This window comes from Myzus persicae, unplaced genomic scaffold (genome assembly GCF_001856785.1).
Source record: "Myzus persicae strain clone G006 unplaced genomic scaffold, MPER_G0061.0, whole genome shotgun sequence".
NCBI lineage: Eukaryota > Metazoa > Arthropoda > Insecta > Hemiptera > Aphididae > Myzus > Myzus persicae.
Window position 1 is genome coordinate 67644 of NW_019100725.1, and position 20489 is coordinate 88132.

The following is a 20489-nucleotide window of genomic DNA, read 5'->3' on the forward strand; positions in this document are numbered from 1 at the left end:
TTTGGCCATACTTCTGAAACAGTAAACATTTTCTGAGTCATTACATTATGTTTTGTGTTAAACTGGACTGAACGTCTGATTGTTTTCCTTAGAAGAAGACTGGTCTACAGGACTAAATGGCTCCACGGTTCCAACAAAGGACAGTTGATACACAACGGGTAATCTATCACGCTGAACAAGCATAAAAGTAGATAGTGTAATATAATATTCTATGTACTCTTGTATTGGGTACCTTATACTGACCTACCATTCTCCATCACTTGTCCCTAATAGGGTTTAAAGTAAGCATAATAAACAATATTGATTTGCGTAAGGTTAGGTCAACCGTTGCACACGATCCGTTTCATATGTCTCTTTAATGACACTGAACGATTGTTAGTCGTAAGTCTGGAGTCTGAGCGTCAAAAAAGTGATTACTATTGGTAATATTTGGAAACCTTAAAACAACAAACTTGTCACGTTTATTATTTCGTACACCCAACTAAATAGTTGATTATGCCTACATTGTTTGATTGTTTGGTTTTCATTTTCAGGACTTACAAAAAGACAAAACAAAATTATGCTGTTCCTTATATTTTTGGTGGTCGCATGCGTCAATGGTCACCAAACCGAACCAGGACACCATGTTATACCGTATAAAGGTAAATATTGCGTTAAAATTATTGAATTTTTATTATTATTAATTGGTAAGGAGTAGAACAATTTTTTTTCGAAAAATGTCATGAACGAAATTAACTGGAAAATCGTCTACGGTGCACAAAACTGCCTTGAACTGTCATGAAGTTTATAATAATACTGGTAGAAAGTACTACTAAATCATGTGATGTGACACCACAACTTAAAGTATCCTAACGACGAGACTTATTCCAATGCTTAGATAGTTATATTTTCAGGTAAAGGGAATTATGATTGCATGAGGAAGTTTATTGTTAAAAGTATGAACACATTGTTAGTTGTATAATAAATCGACTCCGACTTGACAGATTTATCTGTATTACCTTTCGTCCATTCAAATTATATTTTAGAAAAATTAGTTTGATATTCTAGATTTCGAGTACAAAGATAAAATTACAATCTCTGTTATAACGATTAACCAATATAATAAAATACAATTTTTTCAATACAAAACATATTATATTACTCATTACTAGATATTTACGTTACTATATCATTTACGTAGAGATAGCATGTATGTCAATTTTTCTAATTTATACTTTTATAGTAGTATTATCTATCACAAATTGTACAAATATAAATTACATTTATTTGTAATATTCTGATTGCATATATTTATAATACCTCATTCATAATAACACCAAATTAATTGAATTATTTATTATACTCATTCTAATATAGGTATACCTATACATAGTTATTGTTTGACCTAGGAGCATATTATTTAATATGATATGCCATTAAAAATGTTTTAACGTAAATAATTTTAATTAGTAATCTAGGTACTATAACATAATCGACACTTTTTAATAAAAGATAAAAGCTATAAATTATCATTAATAATAGTTGATAATACAATACAAATTTATGTTTTATATTATCTAGCCCGTTTGAAGAAATTTAAACGAAAATATATATATATAATATTAGAGCGATACTATAATATTATAATTGTACAGATTACAGGTACGAGGAAGGTACACACAACGCTTCTGCCGTTATTGTATGACAACGTATTTAATATTATATTATGTAATATACTTAAGACTACGTACCACGAATGCGTCTGATTGTATATATATATAGTGCCTATATAATATCTAGAACAATAGAAATAAATTAATAGATGTGTATACGTATATTGTTTTTAACAAAAACATTTGTTGACTGTGTAGTGTGTATATACCGTCCGGAGTAGTTTAATAACCTGCGCTGATAATAAGCTACATTATATTATTATGCTCTTAGAAAACAGCTCATGCAGTCCTTACGATACTGTTATCCGAGCTATTTTTCTTTGCAGACGCAGGACGGATACGTGTATGGAGGTCCTTGCCGTTGGGGTTTTTATATTTTCGCACTCGTGACCTTCGTTGCGGACGTCCGGATCTAGAGACGAACACAGCGGGCGGAGAGGAAGTTTTCTCGTTAATGAAGACGTGCCCGTTTAGGCTGTACAAATCATCCGTTATAGACCAGAAGCTCGGGCCGGTATACAGAAAAGAATGCCGTATTGTCCTTATACAGTACCGGACCCGAGTGGAGTTTTTTCTTCTTTTTTTTGTTACCACTCCGTTGCCTCTGAGATTTCACATCCATGGCCTAAATTTTAAAAATCAACACATGACGATAACAGGGCTGATTTTTTTTTAATTGGCCGCCGTGATAGCGCATACTGTAGGAACCCGAGGCGTGTGTTTGGGGCGCTGGTTGCGAAACAATACCGAAGTTTGCATAATGTCAACAGTGACTTGACGGAACGACGTGGATTCCCACGCGATCATCTTTAAGTATAAATATAACAAATATAATATCTAACATTCTTTCTTGTTAATAATAAATAATAATTATTATTATTACGAATAACAGAGGTCAAAAGATCTGCTGGAAAACTCGTGGGCAAACTTGTCGATCGGTGCTTTAGCAATTAGCATAGTAGTGGTATATCGTATATAATAGTATACAGTAGTAGGTACCTGGTACCTATATCATAATAAAGTCGTTGTTGCGTGGTGTACCGAATCGCACAAAATCGCGATGGTTGCAATCGAACGTCTCGTTTATAATCGAGTGTTTCATGAATAATATTTTCTTGGAAATTTAAGATCATTTGTAAATGCAAATAATTTTGATAAATCATGTTTTCCTTTTATTCTATAATATAGTGGGACGATTACACGATGTTTTGTGTATTCACCAACCATATATTATTATTACTTGTGTAGTTTTCGTTAATAAGCACAATAATATGTTATTAGTGAAATTGTATAGCACACTAATTTATTATAGTATAGTTACCTTTACACACGTTCAATAAATTATTGAAAAGACATAAATTACAAAAAAGAAACAAATAATAAATATTTCAATAAAAATTAATTTCTTCTGTAAGTAAAACGCGATGTTTTTTAGTAAATTTATGATTTTAATTTTGTATAATATATTAATAACCCTATTATAAATCTGTGGATTATTTGAGAAACTTCACTTGTTCGACTATGTGTGTTATATGCAGTTAATAATTCTGAACTTTCTCTTTATTCTATTAAACAACTAAAGATGGATCAGTTTTACTCTTTTGTTACTAGTTAACTTTTCATTTGTTTTTACATTGAATTTTTTTTACATTTGATATGAAATTCTGATCAGATTGGGGGAGATATCGTAAATCGTACTTTTGTCATGTTTTCGAAAGTAAAAAAAATAAGTAATAATCGTCCATGAATCTTAATTCTAAATGAAATTAATAATTACACCTAATGTACCTACTCTTATCTCACCAATATTTAAATTATTAAGAGTAGTTCATCGAACGTGTTAATCTTCATCGAATAAAATACCTATCGTTCTAGGTGTTGCCATAAACTCATTATACAGAGTTGTAGTATACGTGATAGTTCTGATATGCCTGAAGTAACAACTCATTTCAAAGAAAAAATATAAACCAACCCGCGGGATCAAATTAAAACCACCAAGTAAATAATTTGTTCGGAGTATTCAGATTAGGTTATTGCTTTATTTTATATGACGTGCAATAGTAAAATTTTAGAGCTCTCGAGTTGTACCTAACCTCATTTTGTACACATGAAAAAGCGACCATGTATAGGTAATTATTAATTTATGGATTTTTTTTAGTAATAAATGTGGGAAAAGTACTGAAGTAAAGGAAAGGGTACAATATTAATAATACAATACATTTAAATTTTAAAATATTGAAAAAAAAACTAGAAAGCATTAAATGTTGTGCGTTATGAACTTATAAAATTGTTATTTTGCTTACAAAGGAATTATTTCAAATTATTTGAAAATGTTAAATAATATTTTATCGCTTTAGCCAATTAGTTTAATTAGACTATTAAATGATGTGTAACGTACCGAAAGAGATTCTTTTATCATTATTATTGGAAAACTTTATTTATGATGATAATATTGAAACATGAAATACTTGTAATTGTATGCTTACCTATAAAATATGAAATACGAGAGTCTCGTATAAGATATCGTAACATTTTGGTCTGGTGTTCTGTACAAACTTGAATTAATAATTGGTTTAAGAGGCGACGATACTTCTTGACTATAACTAAGAAATTTAGTTGAACTGTTATAACGTAGTGTTAAACATTTTGAAAACTTGTTATTACACCAAAAAAATATTAACAACCTTGAAAAGACTTTAATATGTTTAGTTATAAAATGTATTAAAATTAATCCTAACACATAATAGGTGTTAGATATATTTTTGCTGTCTAATAAATACCTATTAAAGTTTAACTATATTTTACTTTATTTCTACATGAACATGTATACTTTTATATCATAGTGATACTTAGAGTTTTATAAAAATTTAGTTTATTTTTGTCTTGGAAAATATCTTATGGCAATGAACCCAACTTATTAGACCCCAAAAACGTTCCACGGGCGCCGAGTCTTCTACTTAGTCCTTTATGGACTAAGAACGATCGGTGCCGTCTATCGAATGGCAAACCACTACAACAGGAGATCGCCTGGTCTGAACGACCTTGACGTCGGTAGATGATAATATTATTATTATACATATAGTTTTTTTATACGGTTCGTTTCGACAACGAGAAGGCATTTGGACATAGCGGGCGGCCGCCGTCATAATTATTATACTTATAATAATATACCTAACTATTGAGCAGACCGCATAGACGCACGGAACGGTTATGACCGCGGGCACACGCACCAGTTAAGAGAGACGGAGACGGATATAGAGATAGTGAGAGAGATAGAATAAGAGAGAATGAGAGAGAGTGTGAGGGAGAGGGAGAAGTGCATACGATTTGCGTGTACTCACGTCGTCTAGAGCTGTTATCCAGACTTGCTAGTGGGTGTCGTCTCCCGATATCTTTAAGCGTGACACACACCCCCGTCTGTATTTATACTATACATATATATACATATATATATGTATGTATGTATGTGAGTATAAAATATAAATAATAATATATATAATATATATATTATGAGCAGACAAGGTTCATTCGCGTCGCACATGGCCTCCCAGCAGTTTTTCTGCTGTTATGTCCAATATAAACATATGGTCGCACATATGAGGATGTAGGCGACGACCACGGAGACTTTGTTTTATTCTTCTTCCGCGCACATCTGGTCACCCCGATATCGAAAACCCCGACGTTCAGGTAGAAAATTGCCTTTTTACTTTACGGCAACCGTAGGAAGTCGTCACATAAAACCCAAACGTTTTCCATGTACGGATATTATAATATATAATAATATGAGCAACGAGTTTGGTCCCAACACACCAGTTTTACGTTCTCCTTCGTTACAGCGTTTCGGATTTCGCGAAAGATTATAATATGTATAATATATATATAATGTTTACACGTAGTACAACGCGGGATATCAGACTGTTTTTCAGAATAATGACTCTAGGCTCTGCAAAACGTTGACAGTATAATATTATGGTGATAAGGATTCCAGTTTAAATATGTATACTTTATAAAGTTATTATAATAATCAAGCATTTATTTTAACTCTAGGTACGTTCAACACTGTATCTTAAACCATCATTAATATTTTTAAAGATCATCTTAAACTTTATGACGTGTGTCAAATCATATGTCTTAAGTTTATATTTGCATTTCCCGCTACTTGGTGTGTGTATAATACAATTTTACATGTAAAATTATGTTATACTTACCTTTTATAAGCATTAAACAAGAAATAATACAGATTAATAAATATTTCTCGTATTATGTGTTCTTGTCTCGTAATAATTATGGTCTATGAATATCTATTTGAGGTCGATTTTGGTCCTGATACCTATATAATTTATTATTTTTAAATTATTAGAATTAGATAATATTATGAGTTTCTATAATGATAAGTATCTCTTCGCTGTCGTGATGAATCCAAAAATGTATCGAACAAAAAAATCCGTGATGTAGCGATTTCGTCCGCCGAATATGCATTAAGCATGGTTAAAAATGTTTTATGCCGATAAAAATACTTGAAAGGTGATCGTTAGTCATAATTAGTCGAATTTAGCATCATAAACCTGTTTTGCCAATTTACACAAGATCAGGTTTTATTTCCGAATTGAGATAATAAATTAGGACAAACTATTTAATACATTAATAGGTATATTATGTACTACTATGTACTAAACACTCAAATAATGGTAATGTAAACGCGTAGCTACCAAATAATAAGCGACTTAATTTTTTTTGTAAAATTATTATTATACAAATGTTTTCTAAGATCATCAAAATGTCAAATGTTCAATATAATTTACTAAGTTATATCCATTAGTGAGTAACTTTAAACAGAATTTTCCCTTTCTGAAGACAGAAGTCACGAATATCTTCGAATCTCGCACAAGTAGGAGATGTACAATTTATTAAAAAAATGCATTAAAATAATTGACATTAACATAAATCAATATAATATGAATAACTTATGAAATAATAAAATGTAATAATATTATAATCTGCTTATTCGTGAATGTAACGGTAATAAATGGTGCTAAAGCTGTAATTTCCATCATGATGCCATTATATTCTTTAGATATTATATTCGTATAGTTATATGGTACCTACCATGACTTTGATTCGATTACTATCTGTCTTGCATTAATCATACACCAACTGTACAGTATGGTTATAATTTCTTTTTTTATCACGATTGAATGATACTACATAATATAGTAAACAGTACACTGAAAAGATTCTTCAATAATATAATACAAGGAATAATGTTTCATTTCAATTGAAAAATTGAGTTTTTTTGAAAATTGTTGTTAATTATTCTATATGCTTTCATTGTAAATATTGCATTTTTACCATATTACTATAAAATATAAATGTCATTTTTTTTCTTTTCTTTACATTATAATATATTTTGTAGAAAATTATATATTGATAATTGATAATTGATATTATAGTATAGCCATACAGTCAATTAAATTATTTAAATATTTGAGGATTGACGTTCTCATATTTTTTTTATGGATTTGTAACACCGTTTTTCGTAGATTTATTAATTATTAGATACTACTATTATTATTTATTAGCTACTCTTCGGGTTTTTATTCGTAGTAACTATTACTTAATAGTAGTGACTTGAAGTAGCATATATATAATAGCATATCGATTTTGGATAATCATACAGTGTGAATTCAAAATACATTTTAGGTAAGTCAACTAATTAAACCACAAATACACATATAAATGATAATAACCGTTTTTTTAACACATTCAATAGCTAACTATAGGTACATACTTAATTATTAACAAATTGAGTTATTAAACCTTTGAAAATACATGAACAATAATTGGTACCTAGTTATAACAATATCGTATGTGAATTATCTTAAAATACACGCTAAATCGTTAATATAAGAATTGAAAGAAAACATAAGATAATAGTCTGGGTGGTATTTGTGGGTTAGTACATATACCATTTTTATAGTAAGCTTTATAGGTATAAAAAACACTGAATATGTATTTACTTATATTTAAATTTATTTATGAGTCTAATCCAATATCCAATGCACATTTAAATTTAAAAGAAACCTTTATATTTTGCTATAGACATGAAAATAATCTATAGTAGTGTCCTCAATTATTATTAATTTTCACTACTGAGGAATTATAATTTTTTTAATGTACCTATAGTGTTAATACTCTAAATCTATACAGAATACTTTAAATACAATATATTTGAAAATATTATGTGACTAGATATTATTAATGATTGCAATATTTTTTTAAAAATGAATACTACTTAAGTATGTAAAAAGTAATAATCTTTGACAAGTTTTCCCAATAACAATCTGTAGCAATATAAATTATAATAATATATGTTGAAAAAATCGTGATCTTCTATGTGATGCTTAATGAATATGTATAAATAACGTTGCGTCTTGAACAACGGTTATACATTATACACGCGTACCATGAGAAATGATTTCATGACAAACGACAATCGATTGACACTTGACCGAAATGGACTCGAGTGCATTCAAATCATGAACTACAATAATAATTGTAACGTTTTCGAAAAAATAAAATACTTGTATAATACGTATGTAATAAAATAAAAATAATCATTTTATGTTTAATAATCACTTTGAGGTCGGTTATCATTTTTTTTTTCGCATTTGTTTCTTTACAGCCGACTACTCGCGGGAAATACTTGAGTTTAGGACCGGTTGGATGTTATATAGCATATACGCGCGTCTCAATAAATTAAATCACCTTTTCCCTTACCTTTTTGAATGCGTCCATATGGTCGTTACTCGTTCGCCAACAACAAAAAAAGATTATTATAATATGTATAATAAAAATACTAACCGAATAACAATAATACTACGAGAGAACGGCATCGATGCCCGGAGGCGGGATAACGTATTCTGTATGGAAAAAATGTATAAACAGAACAGGTTAATAAAACTAAAAACTAAACGAAATCGTTCAAAAACGTATAAAAAATTTTCGTCGATAATAGACACGTCGGCCACGGGTTATATATTTTTGATGTGTGTATAATTTTGATTATTTGGTTTTTCGCAGATGTGATGTCGACGGCCGACACGTTTTCGGAAGACGGAGTGACATCGTATTCGCAGCTGTTGTTCGACATCGCCAGAAAACAAGTGGTAGTCGGTGCGAGGTATGTGTATCATTTACTTTATACAATATATGGATATTTATAAGTATTAGGTACCTATACTTATTCTCTATAGTATTATATTGTCCCAGAAGCTAATAATATATATATATATACCACTGCCCGGTGCGTATAATGTATTTTGTTCAAGTGACGTGTGAATTTGACAGTATAATAACGTTGTTATATAGGTATCGAATAACACAACCCGGTGTCGTATAACGCGCTAACGTCGTGGAGTGAGTAGTCCAGAACCTAAAACTTTTAAAATCAATATATATTTCCCCTGTTCGACCATTGGTTTGCTGAAAACAATTTTGTTGTTTTGTTGTTATTTTTTCATTTATTTTATCTCACAAATATTCAATAAACATCGATGGTGATAATAATAACAACTCAACAGCACGTCTCTTTCCTATAAGTCATAAGTTTCCATATTACTATGGGAGATAATGTTTTGTTGGCTTAGAAATATTATTATTGAACGTTCGAATTATTGGCCTACGGCTAAATATCAAAAACGACTCTACAAAAATATTTACTATTTGCTTTTTAAATTTATTGCTTATACAATCATTTAGTATTTAACGAATTCATGTTAGAGAAACACACTCCCAAAAACTATCTTAAATTAATTCAAATTATATGTTATTAAAACGTATGTGTGTGTTCTATATTTATTATTATTTTTTAATCAATACAACATTATCTCGAATTCAAACACGTTTTTTATGGGTGTTTTCTTAATGTTCTTAGTATCAAGAATCTAAATGTCCCTGCATGGATGTATACTTATGTTAAATTTGTTCGACTTGAATTCAAAATAGTAAAATCGAATTAAACTAAAATTTATTCTGAATTACTAAATTATTATTATTTGGATAGTTCTCTATGTTTAGTTTGGATATTGTATACATAAAACATTAACAGAGTCTATTTAGATGGTTATCGCTCACTTTACGATACATCGCAAGTTCAAATAGTATCTACTTTGTTTAAAATAATAAAAACACTATGTTGCACGAACAAGAATATAGTACCTCATAATGTAAAATGATTTGACATCTTCTTATTGAAACTCTCTCTTTTAGTAATAATCATTAATGTAGTAATTGTTTTATTTATTTATTTTTAATATTATGAAGTTAATATTTCTTAGTTCTTAGATGTAGGCTTAAATTAAATGAATATTGTGATTGTTATACTTTAAGTATTTGAAGTATTAACTGTATTCATATGAATGTTTAGAATCGTGATTTATACACCCACCTACGTTTTCCTTTTGATGTATGAAGGTTCAATATCGAACAATATATTAACATTAGGCCCACCACTCAAGCATATATGTATATTGTAAAAGTCTATTATCCGTAAATTATTTCAAAGTATACATTATTATTTATTATTATATAAAATTGTACAACTATATCATTGTTTTCGTAATATACATACTCCTAGTAAAATAAACAATTATTGCATGTTCCCCTCGAGCACCACTAGTTGGGTTCAGTCAGTCAAAAACCTATAATGTAGGATGTAGGAGCATCCACTATGTATAGTCATATCTCATGTAGGTATACAATAAATTAATATAATATTGAAATTTGGATGCGCTTTAATAGAACAAAATATGCCTTATTACCTTTTATGTAAAGATATATTTTACAGGAATAATATACTTCCAAACATACTTACAGTAACATCATAATATATATATATATATTGTGTTTAGTACCTAGGTATTAGGTTGTTTATTTTACCAAGCTATAAATTCTTAATAATTTATAGCATACATTAATTATTTTGTAATAACGTTAAACAAAAAAAAAAATTCTATAAAATATATCCATGCGTTATTCAAATACTGGAATTAAACGTTTAAATTAAATAATATATTCTTGTAGATTTTTGGAAGCTTTCACATTTTCTCGAATTCCACAATATATTCAGCCTATTCCCTATTAATGAAATAAACATTAACACAAATACACAATAGTCGTAGAGCTGCGATTGAACATACGTCACTTTCGTTTTGATTCAACGAAGGTTCATAAGGTTACACGTATTATTGCCTATTGGCTATTGGTACCTGCTTGGGTAGTTACTAAGGTTTCTTGGCTTTTACAAAATCATTACAAGTGTACCGATATATCAGCAATTCTATTCTTGTATATAATTAATATGTATAACTTTATCATACTAGCACATTAAATAATGTCACAAATGTTATGTTTATACAAAAGTATATTATAATGGACGGTTTTAAATAATAAAACATTAATTAGGTACGGTTGTTATCTTCAGTAAATAAAATACATAGGTATAAAATAAGTTCACGACACATCTTTTCAAGTAAATCATGTTATATTCAATGTTTTATTAATCGTAAAATTAGTAAAATGTATTTTACATAAATACAAACAAAATACTTTTTTTTATTCTTTCAATACACATATTTGTCAAGATATATTGTCAATACTCAATAGTCTAATGTTGATGATTAAATTTACCAAAATATTACACTTGTTCTGCTCACACGTTTTATCTACTTTTCTCGTTTAATCATTCACTAAAATGTAATGTCATAATCATAAAGTTCATAAATTAGTTATGCACTCGAACACTTCAATGATTTCGTAAAAACTTTTGACAGAATCATGATGATAACCCTATTTATTAGTTTTACAATTGATAATGACGTTTATTTATTTGATAACTTGAGTGTAGCAGCCCTCACGTATTCATTTCCTTTTTTGGAGTATCTTAAATAGAAAACAATTTATACAATACAAATACTATGGTATGGGCCACGAGGACATTAATGTATATTTATTTTTCATTTGTCACCACGTATAAATGTAAAATGTATACTATTTAATATTTATTAATATTCTTAAACACAGACAACAGTTTGATTGTATAATGAGAACAAAATAAACAATCGGTTCTGTTGACCTTCGACAGTGTAATAAATAATAATGTATTTAGTAAGTATAGATAAGAGTGGAAGACTAATTTAGCAGGCTAAAATAAAAATTATACGTACTAGATAGCGTCAATCACAAAATAATGATGTAGATGGTAACCATAGGTTTTTACTTTTTATCTTACACCAAAATTGATTTTGTTTCAATTGTTATATTTCAGATATAATAGTATAATACAACCATAAAACTTCCATGAAATAGAAGTAACTTTTTTACATTGACGGTTATAAATGATAATAATAATAGTTTTTTTAATGAATAATTATTTTATATTTTTATAATGATAAAATTATTTTTTTTTGGATATCGAATTTTTTTTAATTTTATTAAAATTGCTTATTATCATCATACGCATAGGCAGCGCGAGTCATTAGTTTTTCATATGTTATTTTACACAATCATACGAATAGAATTCGATAGGTAATAATACAAAAAAACTTATAGGTAAGTATTTGTTTGTATTAAATTAATTTTTTTATTTCGGTACTCCTCAGAAATGAGATGACGTCTTCGGGTTGGCAATCAAGACCGATAATTAATAATACTTATTATTAAATATTACATTTTTAATCATGGAAAAAAAATCGTCTACCTTCTATGAATACAATTTTAAATAAAAATCTTAAATTATCTGTTTTAAATTACATATATAATTAAATGTATACATGTATACGGGTATGTTTAATAAGAATTTAAAAACATTGTTTTATCGACCATTAAATTACCCAACTATGTTCTAACTAAAGCGATTGTTATACATATTGATATTTACACAGAATTAAAAAAACATTAAATATTTATATGTTATTAGTAGGTAGTTTAATAGTGACATATTGTCATTTTTAATTAAATATAATACTTTGACCTGTTGTTACTTGATTTTATCGAAACGCTGTGAGCATTATACTAAACTACTCGTATTATAAAGAAGAAACTATAAATATTTTTTCATGGTAAATTCTAGTATCCCACATTCCCACGGTAATTGAAATCGATTTATATTTTGTTAATACTAGTTTAGTCAGTTTTCGTATATTGTTAATGATTTTTAGAAGTATAGTTTTTTCGTCAATAAAATAACTACCATTAAGTTAATAGCCATAAACCGTTTAACAGTAGTAGAAGTGGGTATGCATATTTTATTTGAACTTTCTCTGTTGTTATACGAGCACACAATACTTATTTAGTTATACGTATATTATAGATAAAAGCGATGTAAGTAGGTAGGTATATAACGTATACAAAGTTAATTTACCTATTTAGGTATAGTATTTGACATTTTTATTGAATGAATATTACTCTCAAATTAAAGAAAACCCGCATTTTCTGTTTTTAATATGAGCAATTATTATAATTATCCACATTTTTAATAATATTATGATCATTGATCATGAGTATAATTGCTCGATTGAAGAATCTTGTTGCTCTGAACTCGTTAAAAAAGTATTCAAGACATCGCATTACTTTTACTTCCATCGAACGATTGTTAATTATACACGACATATTAATACTGATTTAGTAATCATTTAAATTATTAAAATCCATAATTTGAATTTGATAACGTTAGAAATTATTTTAAATGTATTGTATTTTTAGTGTACATATTTTATCATAATATCCTTTTCATACTGTTTGCAAACAGTAATAATTTGTAATACCATAATTTTATATTACTTCTTGAATTTCTATGCATCATGTATTCAACAAATATAAATGTTGAGACATGAGGTAATTATTGATTGTTGGTATACTGCAGTTTGTGTTTAATATGACAATACATCACTGCAATATTTGATGAACTTAAAGTGATTATGAAAATAGTTAGATTATTGTTTTAATGTCTATATTCACTAAATATATCTTACACCCAGGTACTTATATATGATAATTTTATAATTTCACTGCATTTATGATTGCTTCTACTTATCTTTATTCGTCGAGTATAACTTCGCGTCCACCATAATAATATTATTTAATTAATATTCTACAGCTGAGTATAATAAGTAAAATAGTCACCCACATCACATATGGTTCCATAATATGCGTAATAATACTTAATTATTATTTATTATTATTAGCTGCTGTACTTGATAAACTACACATTTTAAAATAGATTCTTGACTCTGATTTCCGGTTCCTTAGCTTGAACGACCCTAAGTTTCAGTATCCAAGTCGATGTCTTGTCATGAGCCTCGTCAATATTTTTAGTTACAAACATTTTTGGATATTTTTGGATCTTCTTAAGAAATAAAATAATAATAACCTTGTCAACGCTGCATAACTACATTCCATGTTGCGTCGAGTATTTTTAATTAACTACGAGTACCACGATATTATACGTTCCGTCTTTTTATACCGTATAAACTATTCAAATAACTTTGTAACACAAATTAATCATCAGGGATATCCGTAAGCTAAATCCTTGTGTTCTGACGTTATAGTTGTCTGTTAATGAAAGTCCCTCTATGCATTTTAACTAAAAAGCTAAAAATAAACATAAAAACTACACTTAACATTGTTCAGATGATATGTTTTAAAAATAATTTTTTAGTTTAAGAATTTCTAAATAAAATATTTGTTTCTGATACTATTTTGCACTAACATTTGAAAACTGTTGATTATTATCTATAGTAAGTTTTAAGTTGAAAAGCTTACCGTTTTACATATTTACTAGTGTCATAATTATTATTATATTATTTTAATTTCCTACTGTACATAGGTATAACTTGTGGTTTGTTGTAAATTAAAATTATAGTTATTTCAAAAAATAATCATTTGGTCTCTTATTTTAACTATTTAATTATTTTTCTCTTTGTTTTCTCATACGAAGTTTTAGTTTTAATACTACTCTATTATAGTACCTGTGGTCAAAGAGGGTATCAAGACTAGAAAAATCGATTTCCTTTCAGTTTTTCGTAGGATGTTTTTTCTACTCTCTCGATTCCACAATAACACCTATATTCCATGATAATACTTAAATTATGTATGCGTGCAATCTACTATAATCGCTTATTTTATTAAATTTCTACTTATACTTATAATTTTTTTTTAAAATACGATAATAAACCTATTTAAACTTCACCGTAACGCCGTCCACGACAGTCCAACACCTGACCGTGCTGACTGAGGCACGCGGTCAACACGGAACGATAGATAATCATCATTCGTGCATTCGTCGCATAAATTGTATACATATAATATGTATATGTGTGTGTGTATGTGTGTGTGTGTGTGTGTGTGTGCGCGCGCGCGCGCGCGTGTGTGTGAGAGAGTTACGGCGATAGTGGTGTTGACACGAGTGTCGTCGTATGCCCGAGGCTAATTAAAAAAAAAAATGTTCGGTTCATACTTTTCCTGTCACTTTGTGGTGGACAGCGCGGCATCCAACGTCGTTGTTTTATACTCACAAACGCACAGACATGTGATGTTGTAATACCGCAACGAAAAGAAATCAGTTCAAAACGCCGGTACCTGCCTATCTATTCAACAAACTCGATTGTTTATCGTCGAATAGATTATATTTAAATATTTTACTTGTTTCGTCGTTACAATATTATAGTAGTATCTCGGGTAACGATAAAAATTCATTAAATTTACATCTGACAACCTGCTATACCAACTCTACACCATATACCGTTGCACAGTACATAATATTATAATATAGGTATATAGCTATGGTCAAAACATTTCAAGGTTTTATATTGTTATTTGTTGGTAAATCTTTATTGTCTTATGGATGGTACTGGTACCAAATACTTGTATACCCACCTAATACCTATTATAGTATATCGTGACCGATTGTTTTTAATTTCAAATGCACACTTTTGTGTTTTAACTTTTAATTGATTTTATTTAAATGGGATTTAAAATTCGTTTAGTTATAAAAAGAGAATTCGTATGTCTAGTGAGTATTTAACAAGAATAGTAAACATATTGTATTGGATCAAATCAAATTTAAATAAAAATACAGCTAAATTTAAAAATAATGAAATTATGTCTTGGTGATTAAATTATTTAACTGTATTTTATTAATTCTACATTAACACGTACTAATACGTAGTTACTATAGTTATAAATTATAATTATTCATTAACATATTTAATCTGCAATAATAAAAAAAAAAATGAAAATTAGCACTAATAAATATTTTAATGACCTGTATAATATAATATTATAAATACATAAATAAAGTCATGTAGAGCAATTCGATTCAAAAAATTAAATTCCAAGCAAAGTGTAATATCTTTATAATATATTAAGTATTTTTTTTTTGCATGAACACAATATTATATTAAAACTCGTATATAAAAAAAAAAAATCATAAAAATGTCACTGCCCGATGAATTTGTTTTGTACGGTAGAAATAATTTACAAATCCAGTCTACAGCCCACTTGAACAGCATGTGTGTATTAATACAATATATATAATGTATAACATCTAGTCCAGCTGGTTTTTTTCTTTTTAATATGTGAACACTTAAAAAAAAGAAAAAAGTTATTCAACAAACCGAACTGCAGTTATGGCGCACCCGCCGTTTTCTATTCTATATACTTTAAAAATGTTTCGATCATATTATTATCGAACGTACATTATATACATAACTATTTAGTTTTATATGGGTATGACAAAAGCAGCGGGTTTTCTGTGCATTGGTTTATAATATACACGCCACTTTTCCCATAGCGTCCGTTATAATATATTATACGAAACACGAGATAGTTGGACCAGTCAAGTCAATATATTATAACTCTTATAGTGAACAAGGGACACTCTTGTGTCACGCACGCAGCACGCGGGTCTATCAAAATACGTTTTTTCTACCATAAATTTTTTGTTCAGGTATTACGAACAACTTAAGTAAGGTGCTTTTATATACCTATTTTATTTATTATATTCGACTTCCGAGTTCTTTGATATCAACACAATGTTATTATGTAAACGAGTATTTTAAAATACAGTAATTGTTTTTTTTCCGTGTTAATCGTGTTATCGTTATACGGTTGTGTTGCTACAGGATCGATACACGCTGATATAACATCATCTATTTATACACATACCGCCTGGTATCTGCATACTATCATCTCGATCGATAAATTTGTACACCTGAGACGGCAAGGGGTGAGGAGTTCTGAATTTTTTCGCCGCGGGTAATATTTTGACATCTGGTCGCGGCCACTGGATCGGACGAAGACGTCGACGTGCAAAGAGAACCTAGAGAAGACTTATACAGTTATACCTATATATAATATAATATATTTGTATATTTCATACAAGTATAGACAGTCGCCGGGCCCGGGGGACGCTCTCGTAACACGTCGTCCGGCGGTGAACAACGGCCGATGCAGCTCCCCGCGTGAAACGAATACGAGCAAAGGATAAGAAAATAATAACCTCTATCGTTTTGATAGTTTCATATTATTATATATATTATACGCGAGTGTACCGGTTTAGTGGTGTTTATGTGTGTGTGTTTGTGTGTGTTGCTCTGCACATATATGGCCAATGCCTTTTACGGGGATCGTCGTCGTGGTCGTCGTCGTTGTCGTCGTCGTCGCTACTGCCGCGAGCCGTTCGTCGAAGTCGCGTACAAAACGGTCGTCGTACCCAGCGACCTCCTTACCAAGCCGCCGACGTCGATCCCGCACGTACAAGTGAGACCGGGTCTTATATATATTATACTTTTCGAGTTGTCTGGACGACGCGTGTAGGTTAGGTTAGGCTTGGGGTACAGGTATGCGCGAAATAAGACTGAGAAAAATATATATAATAAAAATAAAATCACGTATATGGAATCGATATATTATTATATATTATATATAGGTATAGGCTATGTACAGTAATATACGACGTATCCGGTGTGTTCCGAGCGTTTGACGAGAACCGTATTCCGCGACAGAGATCCTATATATGCGAGGTCATTGCGCGCTGTAAGCTTCTCGGAAAGAAAACGGACGTTGCTTACTTGTTGTACCCAGACTGTACTTTTTATTATTGTGCCTATTATACATGCCCAAGTGTTATCGGATGAGATAAGACATTAAAAATATCCTTCTTTTTGCGCAGTTCAATGTATTATTGACCGCGGTGAAAAAAAGAATTTGTTATTTCGATAATATGCGGTATATTGTTGTTGTTATTATTATGTGGTTATCACAGCGATATTATAATATAAGACAGGAGGTAGATGGTATTATACGATCCTATGTACAGATCGGTTTACGAGGCACGAGTTGCCACCAAACCGAGTATTTTTTTCCTTTTAAACAACAGAAGTTTCGACGAGAAATCGACAAAAAACTGTTCGTAAATCGCCTATTATAGGTACCCTATCGTTATGCAGTTAAACATAAATATACTGTTTGTACCTCTATGTCTATATGCGTGTGGACAATGCTTTACTGCGCTGTTGCAGTAGAGGACATCGATCGCGCGGCTGTCACAATTCGTCTCGACCACGTTCCTATAATACATAAATACGCGTCCGAGGTTTGGCTGTCGTTATATTTTTTTTAGCAACACAATTTTTTTTCGCGTGGTCGGCCGTACGAGAACGCCATCAAGTATACGTGAACGCGTTTCTCTTCGTCCTGCAGTGTTAATAATATACGGCGACGTTTATCCTGCGCAGTAGGTGCCGTCGGCGGCTCAGAAATGAGCGGTTCGAAAAGTGTTCAGCTGCAAACATAATAATGCGTCTCTTGCAGGATACGTTTACGGTTTTCGGAAACTTTAGACGATTGGTGTCGGATTTCAGCTGTCTGTTCGTATTATAAAAAAAACGCCATTTACTATAAATTCGCTGAAATTATCAATTTATAATACATGTATTATACGAGTACATATTAAATAATATTAGCAAATTATTATAGTATACGTAATATTATTATTGTATAGATACAATATCTTACCATATAATGTATCATATTATTATAATGATATAATGGTATATTATGTGTATATTTGTTTTTTATTTTGTCGGTGAGTGCGCTATAATGAATAATGATATAATATATTTCAGCAGTGAATACATAAAATATGGCACACATGTGGTGCGTGCTACTCGTTTGCAGCGAGCAGCCAAGACGTATAATAATTATTGTTATTATGTCTCGGCCTACGTAAATATTTTTTGAAACTATTTTAAGGTAAAAAATATTATAATATGCATTTACAATACTTTATCGTACCTATATCATATGGTCGTTTGATTAATTGAATAACATCGTGAAACAGACCGATATTTATTATCGCCACGAATATTTTTTTTCCAATCAACTGCAATATCTGCCCGTATAGTAGGTATGTAATTTTTACCCGTTACTTTTATACTATATATATAAATACGTAAGAATGTTATATTATAAATATTTATTTATTATTATGTTTTTTATCAATTTCGTCACGGTTTTCTCGTTTAAATGACTCAGCTGACTGAGCTGGGTTTAAAATCAACCGGAGGCTCTTGACATCGTCAAATAAACATACTCGATCATTCAATTTCTTTCTGTATGTACATTTTATATTATATCAACACATAGAGGAAAAAGACACAAAACCATTAAAATGAATATAAACCTTAACTTGTGAGTCGTGGTAAACACCAAAAAAATTACAAGCATTCCATCGAGTCAACAATAATTATTTTAACATTAATTATCTATTAGGCATAATATGGTATAATTTACATTCATTCTAGTAGTGTATAATTAGGTAGTGTAAAATCATTATAAGTAAATGGGTAAAAAAAAAATAACTCATTTTGAATAAAATACCTGTATTTAATATTGTAAAGATTTTAAGATTCATAATATTATCTGCAGAGTCGTTATTATACTATTACGTTAAATCTGCCGCCGTGTAAAATGACACGATTTTATCGATCCACCTGCAGCACGCGTGTACAATAACAAAATGACGGTCTGTGGCGCGTGTAATGTAAAATATTCGGCTCGTCCGGTACCATCAAGTGCTTAATTAATTCGTGTTTGTCTTATAGCACCGCTAAACTTCCGTATCCGTATACATTACACTATTAGAGTCATGTCTATAATATTATAAATACAACTACATCAAGTGTCGGTGTCGGTGTGTTTACAATATTATGTGCAGCCAAGCAGCCACAACACAGCGGCGATGACCCTGAAAACCTCTATTCCTTCCGATCTGTGCTCTACAACGCATGATAATATACTAACTACGATACGATGTTCTCCCGCAGCAGAATCGATCATGCAATTACGTATTTTCACTTGACGTTTATTATTATACTCGAAACTCACGGCGTGTGAGCACACATACGCGGTGTATTATATCATGCAGTATTTTATTGTACGTGCTACAATTGAATATAATAATAATATATTATTATTATTAATATTATCGTGTATACAGGGTGTTTATCGAGTCTACCGCGGCGATCGACTACGAATCCGACGACGTCCCATCGCGGCACAGCGTGTGAGCAGCTATATCGAATAGGTGTTAAAAAAATCAAAATCCTTGTTTAGATCGACGAGACACACACACACACACGCGCACGAAGAGACAGAGATAGATAGAGATAAACGCATGCGTTTGTAATGGAATTTCAATGTTTTTTTTTCTTCACTCGTCGGTTATCTGATGCTGCGTATTCGGTGATGCCTATTGTTGTAGAACATATAATATTATAT

General features: G+C 30.1%; 1 protein-coding gene across 1 annotated transcript in view; it reads left to right on the plus strand.

The window, feature by feature from the left end:
* LOC111042656 (semaphorin-5A) overlaps nucleotides 1-20489 on the plus strand; it is a 47537-nt gene that overhangs the window by 12936 nt on the left and 14112 nt on the right. The window contains exons 2-3 of the mRNA XM_022327341.1: nucleotides 534-641; nucleotides 8733-8832. Of these exons, the coding sequence (XP_022183033.1) occupies nucleotides 560-641; nucleotides 8733-8832 (182 nt within the window). The 5' untranslated portion in view covers nucleotides 534-559. The remainder of the gene's footprint in view (nucleotides 1-533; nucleotides 642-8732; nucleotides 8833-20489) is intronic.